The sequence below is a fragment of the Otolemur garnettii genome, unplaced genomic scaffold, assembly GCF_000181295.1.
Source record: "Otolemur garnettii isolate 467f Iridium unplaced genomic scaffold, OtoGar3 scaffold00075, whole genome shotgun sequence".
In the NCBI taxonomy this organism is placed as follows: domain Eukaryota; kingdom Metazoa; phylum Chordata; class Mammalia; order Primates; family Galagidae; genus Otolemur; species Otolemur garnettii.
Window position 1 is genome coordinate 6,253,395 of NW_003852470.1, and position 7,803 is coordinate 6,261,197.

Sequence of the window (7,803 nt, forward strand, 5' to 3'; positions counted from 1 at the left end):
TCAGTATCCACTGACTTCTATTGATCCTATCAGTATCCACTGACTTCTATTGATCCTATCAGTATCCACTGACTTCTATTGATCCTATCAGTATCTACTGACTTCTACTGGGTCACAGGCAGAGTAAGACCCACAGTTAGGCCACAGGCTCATATTTTGAGAGGCACTTTCATGTACCGCACCATTTTTTATCTCTACATATTTCCTGTGAGGTAAAGAAGACAGATATATTTTTTTTGGCACGGAGTGTTCATCAGCAGTCATGCTCCCAGGAATGGTGTTGCCCTGACACACTGCGTGATTCCAGGGCTTCAGAAATAATTCACATTCATGCCACTCGTTACTGCTCTTTCCTTATCCATTTGCATCTGACAGAGGCAAAATCATAGTCGCCCTTGCCAGGCCCCAGGTGATGAGATGGTGGCGGATTCCTTATCCTCTCCTTTGGCCTTCTGGGTCCTTGTGGAGTTGTGCCCACACCTGAACTCCCCCAGTGCAGCCCGGGCTTCCCTCAGCACCTGCAGCCCTGGCTGTGGCTATGAGTCCCCATCTCAGCCCATCCCTGACACTGCCAGAGTCCGGGTGTGTTCCAAGCTGAGATGACATTGTCCATTCCTAGCAAGATACCCCTTGTTCATACCAAGGCCAAAGCTCTCATGGGATCCTGAGCCTGGAGGTGGAGCACCCTCTTCATGTCAGAGACCATGATATGAGAAAGCCTGGAGTTTCCACCAGAATCACCCTGGTGTTCTCCTGGTTCTGCAGCTGTGGAAGCTGAGGCCCTGTCCAAGGTCCTGTAGCCAGTGTGGGTACCCCTGGCTCAGGGCCCCCAGGAACCCCAGTGCTCACCCAGCCTCCTTTCTGTCAGACCATGTGGATCAATCCCTGGGAGCTGGTTAAGAACACAGCTTCTGAGCTTTATCTGCATAGATCCTGATGCAGCCGAGGTCGGGGGCGGCCCAGAAATCTGCCTTTTACCCCTCCTCCAGGTGTTTTCTACGTGGGTAGTCGCTGGTGCTGCGTGTGGGAAATGTCACACTGTCAGATAAAACCGGTCCTGCAGTCTCCAGGATGGGTATTTGTTTTCCCTTCAAAGATCAGTGTCAGAGGAGTTCCTACCAGGTGTGACTATGCACCTGAGGGGTGGGTAGGAACAATTATTATGGGAACTAAATTTAACTAAAATAGGATGGACGAGTGAAAAAGGCGCCAGGTGCACCTTGGTGACAAATGCCGTAGGGGAGGGGAGGGAGGTGCCACAGCAGCACGGCCGCCTGCTTTAAAATACACAGATGCCTGGGTCTCCTTGCCAGGGACGCTGCTTTAACTGCTTGGGGGTGAGGCCTGGGTGTTGGGGTTTGGATGAGCTCCCAGGTGGCTGAGACCCCCAGCAGGAGGCCCTTCCTCCAACAGGCTCCCCACAGAGCCTGGGCTCCAGAAACCATGCCCAGAATGGGCTGCAGGGTGAGGAGGGACTTCAGCTGAAAGGGGAGGCTGGTGTCCCTAACCTTGACTCAGTGCTGCTGTATTGACTGTCTGTTTTTTGGAAAAAATGTAACCAGGGATATTTTGAGTTTTTAAAAAAATGATATAAATTTTAAAATGACTCTCCTATCCATTTCTTCTTCTTGGTTCATCTCCTGTTATCTTTGGAATTGGCAACTTCCCACATATCTTTTAAAAAATAACCACATTTGGGGGCAGCACCTGTGGCTCAAAGGAGTAGGGCACCAGCCCCATATGCCAGCGGTGGCGGGTTCAAACCCAGCCTGGCCAAAAACTGCAAACAATTATAAATACATAAATAAAATAAAAAACCACATCTAAGATGATGAAGTTGTCATGGAAAACAAACCCAGCCATCTTCCCCTGCCTGCCAGTAAGGACACGAAGCCCTCTGATCGCTAAGATCACACACACTGGTCCTCCTACACCAAGTGGACTCACAGTGTCAGGTGTGACATTTAGTTATTTGAGTAAATGAATATTAATCCCAGCCCTAAAGAAAAGAAAAATACCACTGTGTTTGCTTATCATCTCAGGAAAAGTGTATACCCTGCTCCCAAGGTACACGGGCCCTTTCCCTTCAGGAAGTATTTTCTTAAGAAAACCAGTGACCTCATGACTCCATCTGTTTCTCAAAGTGTGCTACCCCACCACCTACATCAGAATCACCAGGATTCAGGTTGAAATGCAGATGTCTGGGCCCCACCCAGGATGCGCAGAATCAAAATCTCTGGACCTAAGAAGCCTGCAGTTGCAGTGTCCTGGGAGATTCCCATGCTTGCTGGGGTTTGAGAGCTGCTGCTGTAGGTGCTGAGCACCCCAGTTAGGTGTCCAGGCGTCCAAAGCAAAGACTCTTTGTAAGCAGCAGGGCGTAGTGGCTCGTAGAGCTCCGGCCTGAGCGTGGACCCCATGTGGTCCCGTGTGAGCGTTCCTTTTAAGTATGTGGGGGCTCCGGACCTCATCAGCATTCACTAAGTGCTGGGGCGTAGTCAGTTTTCTGTGTCATTTTCTGCAGTGCTTTATATGTAAACATAATTACACAAAATGAGGACAGAAAGGATTCTTCTTTCCCAGTCTTGACCTGATTAGATACTTTATTAAAAATCATAACACTCTTTTGGACACACTACCATCTCCTGCTAGGACAGACAATCTACCAATTAGAAAGAATAAAACATCTCAGTCATTTAAAATACTGGACAGAAGCCCACACTGATGTGACTGGTCACAGAAACAGCAAAATTCATCTGTCTTGCTCTGATCCCAACCCCATTCTAATGAATGAAACCCTCTTATAGTCATGTTTTGTCTGGGCAAGTTTGCAGGCTTGGGCTCTTGATCTCCATAGTTTTGCTCTCCGGACTTGAATTCCTGTGATGCCAAGCAGCAGGGAGTGACTGAATCAGAGTCTAAACCAGCCAGGATGGTCCAACCCATGGACCATGGATGTGATTCTGCACATCCTGGGTGGACCAACTGGCAGTCAGGGAATGACTGAATCAGAGTCTAAACCAGCAAAGGTGGAGGACTTCAAGGGGGGCTCGGGCAGGGAGAGGCTCCCTGTAATCACATTTGCTGTTTCCTCACAGCAGGGCTGACACTTCTCTGGTATAAACCTGTACCCCAAGTCTAGCTCACCTTTAGAATTACGTCTTTTCTCCCCATTAAGGCTGTGAACCTATATTTGGGGGCTCTGGGGCTTGGTGGCAGTGATTATTAGAACTATAATAGATAATTCTTTGGGGCACATCATTAAATAAACTAAGAAAAGACACTCAGTGGAGAAAACCCATTCATTGGGCAGCCTGGTATTTCCAGAACATGTAACTTTTCATGAACAGATCTGGGTTTCCCGCCCTTCTGGGAAGGGCCATCTCCCTCAGTGGTGGCATCAGGTGTACAGTAAAATGCCTTGGACAAGAACATCTGACTGTCATGACCAAGTTCCTTGGTGCCCCAGTGACCCTCACAAGGCAGTTGACTGCCCACTTTCCAGTAGACAGCTTGAATAATCTGGGTCCTTTTCCATTTGCAGGAGACTCTGGCATCGCCAAACAGTAAGATGATCTCGTCCCTTCTCATTTCCCAGCTAATTGATGAGAATAAATCAAGAGACAATGGGGCCATGTTGCCCCTTCCGTGCATGGCCACGCGGCCTCCTGCACGTTGCCTGAAGCCATCTCTGGCCAACCGCGGTGGCGTCAACATCCGCAGGGTGTTCGCGTTACTTCCGGGCAGATTAGGAATCCCGACACCTTCAGATGAGCGAGGACCTGAGAGAGAACTGCCACCCAAAGAGGAGAAGCTCTGCAGTGGTCCCCAAAAAGGGTTTGCATCCATCACCATCACAGCCAGGCGTGTGGGGCCCCCAGCCAGCACCCTGGTGTGGGGGACCGTTGGGAGCCCACTGTGTCCCAAGTGCAGGGCCCAGGACACCCTGCTGCAGGACCCCCCGGCTGTGGCTGAGAGTGCCCATCCACGGCGGCACACAGAGTTCTCCAGAAACAGCTCCATGGTGTGGCTGAAGGTTCCTGAGGCCCATGCACAGCTGTGTGAGGGACACGAGTACTGGGTCACCCATGTGGACGACAAAGAGACCAGCTTTTCTCCAGATGGCCCTCCGTCGGAAAAGGGCCCACTGATGTTCAGTTCCTGTGTCCATCTCAGGGTGTCTCGGCAGCGTCCAAATTCAGCTTACTACTTAGACAAGCCTCTCTCTGTTCCCGTGGAGCAGCCTCAGGTTGCTGGCCCCCAAGTGCGCAAATCTGTCCTGTCACTCACCCTCAATTGTAGTTCCCACAGATTAACAGCAGGTGGGGTAGACGGCCTGGCGAATGGAGAGCCAATGGGCAGGGCCCTGAAGCAGGAGCTCTCGGAGGGGAGCCAGGGCCTCCTCGGCAGGCGCTGGAGCCCAGGTGTACAGGAAAGCCACTTACTGACAGGAGGCCCGTCACTGGGGCAAGTGCATCTGGGAACTGCCACGTGCCCTTGGAGTGGCTCCCCTCTGCTGGAAAACACAGCGTTTGCAGATGTGGGAACTAACCAGGTCACTGTGAGTAAACAGGCAGAGAACCAAGTGAAGCACTGTCACCCCAGTGGTCGTGCCAACCAGCTCTCCATTCACATTCCTGGCTGGAGTTACGCAGCAGGTAAGTGGCACATCCACCCAAAGTGGGGAGGTTGGTGGACATGCCCTGCCTAAGTGGGTCTCCTCCTACCTGTCCCGGGGGCATCTCTCAGTAGAGTTGCTATGACCTGCTCTGTTCCTAGTTGGCACCTGATAGATAGCTCAGTGTGGTAGTTATCTGGGGGGTAGATTTTCTTAGGTGAGACTTCTATACACTAATTTTCTTAGGTGAGACGTCTTAGGTATGCCCAGTGTACCAGTGGGTAGATTTTCTTAGGTGAGTCTTATATAGGTTAGAGACCTCCCCCCAAATTTTTTGTTTCCCATTGTACCAGACCATATGTAATGAGTAGGAAATGACAGCCCCAGAGAAAGATAATTTACACTATGCCTGGATCGCTCTCCACAGCAGATGAGAAGAACAGAATGCCAGCCACCCCCAGATGTTTCATCATTCTGGTGCCAAACATCTGCATATTTGGAAGTGTTCAGAATTCTACACTTTTTACTTTTCAATCACATGGTTGGTATTTATGAGTTAGCCTCATAAATATCATAAGATCCTAGACCACAAAGTCCCACAGTGGAGGGTGTGTGTGTGTGTGTAGTAATTAAAGGGCATTTTCTAGCTGAGGAAAGTTGGGGACTCTCCATGCCAAACAGCAGCACAATTTTCTCTCTGTGTGGCTGTGTCTTCTGGGACAACGTGGTCCAAATTTGTTCCTGTTTCCACAGCCAGGCAGATTCCCAAAGGTGGGTTGCCCTGGGGACCCTGCACCTTTCTTAGGGAGTCAGAAGAGGAAAGTCGGCCTTTGGGGGAGGAAAGAGACCAGATTTCCTTCTTTCTCTCTGTAAATTTCTGATTTTCAACTTTACTTTCTGTGAGCGCCTCTAGCTTGTGAATTTGTGGCTTTCCATTCGGAGACTATATTCAAAGATAATAGTAGTAAAATGGAAAATGCAGTATATGCATGATGATTTTATGGTGTAATTTTTGTCCATTAAAGCTTTATTAATTAATAAAAATGACTGTAAAACATTTAGAGTATAATGTGCATAGAAATGTTAAATGATGTAATTAATTTTAACAAGTGTGCATATATTGAATGCTCAGAGAATTTTAAGGCAATTTTGACATGGCTTTCAGATTGATTAAACCATTGCAGTGCCCAAGTCTTACAGACTTATTGCAAGAAGGGCATAAGTGAGCAGCCATCAGCGTTTCCAGGAGAAAGCCCATTTTAGCGTTTAAAGAGATAGCTTTAACTTCCATGTTGATGAAGATTCTGGAAACATACAACCTGCATTGTTGTCGCTACCCCAGGTGAAGCACAGGCTACATTGTGTCTCATGGTGTGAAACAACAATGTGGGTTTATAGCTTTTCCCCAAGGACTCTTCAAACTAGAGCCAGATCTCAAACATTCATCTCGGAGGAGAGGACCCAGAGTGGAGAAAATGCCCCCAATTTATTTTCGGGCTTTGGTGCAGAGAGAATTTTTAATTGTGACTATGTGAAATGACTACTCTTATAAAGGATTTTCTTGGGTAAATAGTAGAAGTTAACTCTACATCCCAGGGGCCGACATCCCTCGAATAACCATATATCCCAAAGATTCACTTACGGGACCCTTGAGCAGCTCTACGTCCTGAGGCCTCATTGTTCTGTGTGGGGAAAGAGGTGTTCCCAGAGGCCAGGGGAGCCCCCAGAACCTTCTCTTAGAGTTGTTGGTTATTCATTCCAGCCCAGTGAATGTGGACAAGTGACCTTCACTCTCTGTTTCTTCATCTCAGTACCTAGAGCGAGGGGTAGATGGAGAGTTCTTGAACGTCCCTTCAAGTTAAAAAAAAAAAAAAATTCTCTGCTCTATTTGCTTGAGGTGGGAACTGGGCATCTGGATGCCTCAGTCACAAAGTCCAAAGCCACAGAGGCTTGACACCCACTGACTGGGGCACTCACAGGGACACATGGACCCTTGTGCCCTCTCACTCGGAAACTAATTTTCAGTGGGCTGTACTTCTCAGGTGACAGGAAAGCACTGCTGCCCACACTGTAGAAATCTCTCTTCGTATTTACAAGGACAGCTCATTGACGCTAACGACCACAGTCTGTCCTAACAATCTGCACAATGTTTCTGGGGTGAGCTTACTGACCTTCAGTCTTGACAAAGACTTTTTAGCTTTAATGCAAGAGCTTTCAGACCGTGGCAATGCTCATTAAAACCCAAGGGACTGTTTATGTTTTCCTGTCTGAAGCAGGAATCTTATCGGAGGCATTTTGACAGCCTCCTGTGGTTACACATGCTATTAGCAGTCTTCATACTTCAGAGTCATTGAACCCGACTCTTTATCTGGCTTCCAAAATAACTTGTAAGCAGGATCCTCTGCAGGCTGACTTGCCAGGGTCCAGCTGCTCAATAGGTATAGCCGTGGAGATTCAACAAACCTCCACAAGGCCTTCTTAGCCCCAGCCAGTTGGTTGTTGGACAGAAAGTCTTACAGATTGTATTCTTGAATGAGCCTCCAGGATACACATCCAGAAGGATTCCTAGGATTAGGGAAAACAGGATATTTAACAAACTCACGCAGCACACACAGTCTGTGTCTCCGGAGGCTCAGTGTTCTGGTCAGCACGTGGGTTCTGGTTCTTCTCTCAGGGCTTGAGACTTCAGAGACTGCTTCTCTCCTTGTTCCCCTCCTCTGCCCCTGTGCGTTTTATGTTCACCTCTCCCCGTTGGTGACACTCCGTCACCTCTCCCCGTTGGTGACACTCCATCACCTCTCCCCGTTGGCGACACTCCGTCACCTCTCCCCGTTGGTGACACTCCATCACCTCTCCCCTGTTGTTGACACTCCGTCACCTCTCCCCTGTTGGCGACACTCCGTCACCTCTCCCCTGTTGGCGACACTCCGTCACCTCTCCCCGTTGGTGACACTCCATCACCTCTCCCCGTTGGTGACACACCGTCACCTCTCCCTGTTGGTGACACTCCATCACCTCTCCCCTGTTGGTGACACTCCATCACCTCTCCCTGTTGGTGACACACCGTCACCTCTCCCCGTTGGTGACACTCCATCACCTCTCCCCGTTGGTAACACTCCGTCACCTCTCCCCTGTTGTTGACACTCCGTCACCTCTCCCCGTTGTTGACACTCGGTCACCTCTCCCTG

At 49.3% G+C, this 7,803-nt stretch overlaps 1 protein-coding gene across 3 annotated transcripts in view; it reads left to right on the forward strand.

Moving 5' to 3' along the window:
* CUNH10orf90 (chromosome unknown C10orf90 homolog) overlaps window positions 1–7,803 on the forward strand; it is a 220,664-nt gene that overhangs the window by 147,019 nt on the left and 65,842 nt on the right. For 2 of the 3 annotated variants that reach the window (XM_003794064.1, XM_023515648.1), the window contains exon 4: window positions 3,542–4,655. In XM_003794064.1, coding sequence (XP_003794112.1) covers window positions 3,542–4,655 — 1,114 coding nt within the window. Of the gene's footprint in view, window positions 1–3,541; window positions 4,657–5,367; window positions 5,489–7,803 lie in introns of those variants that run through there. The other variant, XM_023515649.1, reaches the window with a different exon arrangement.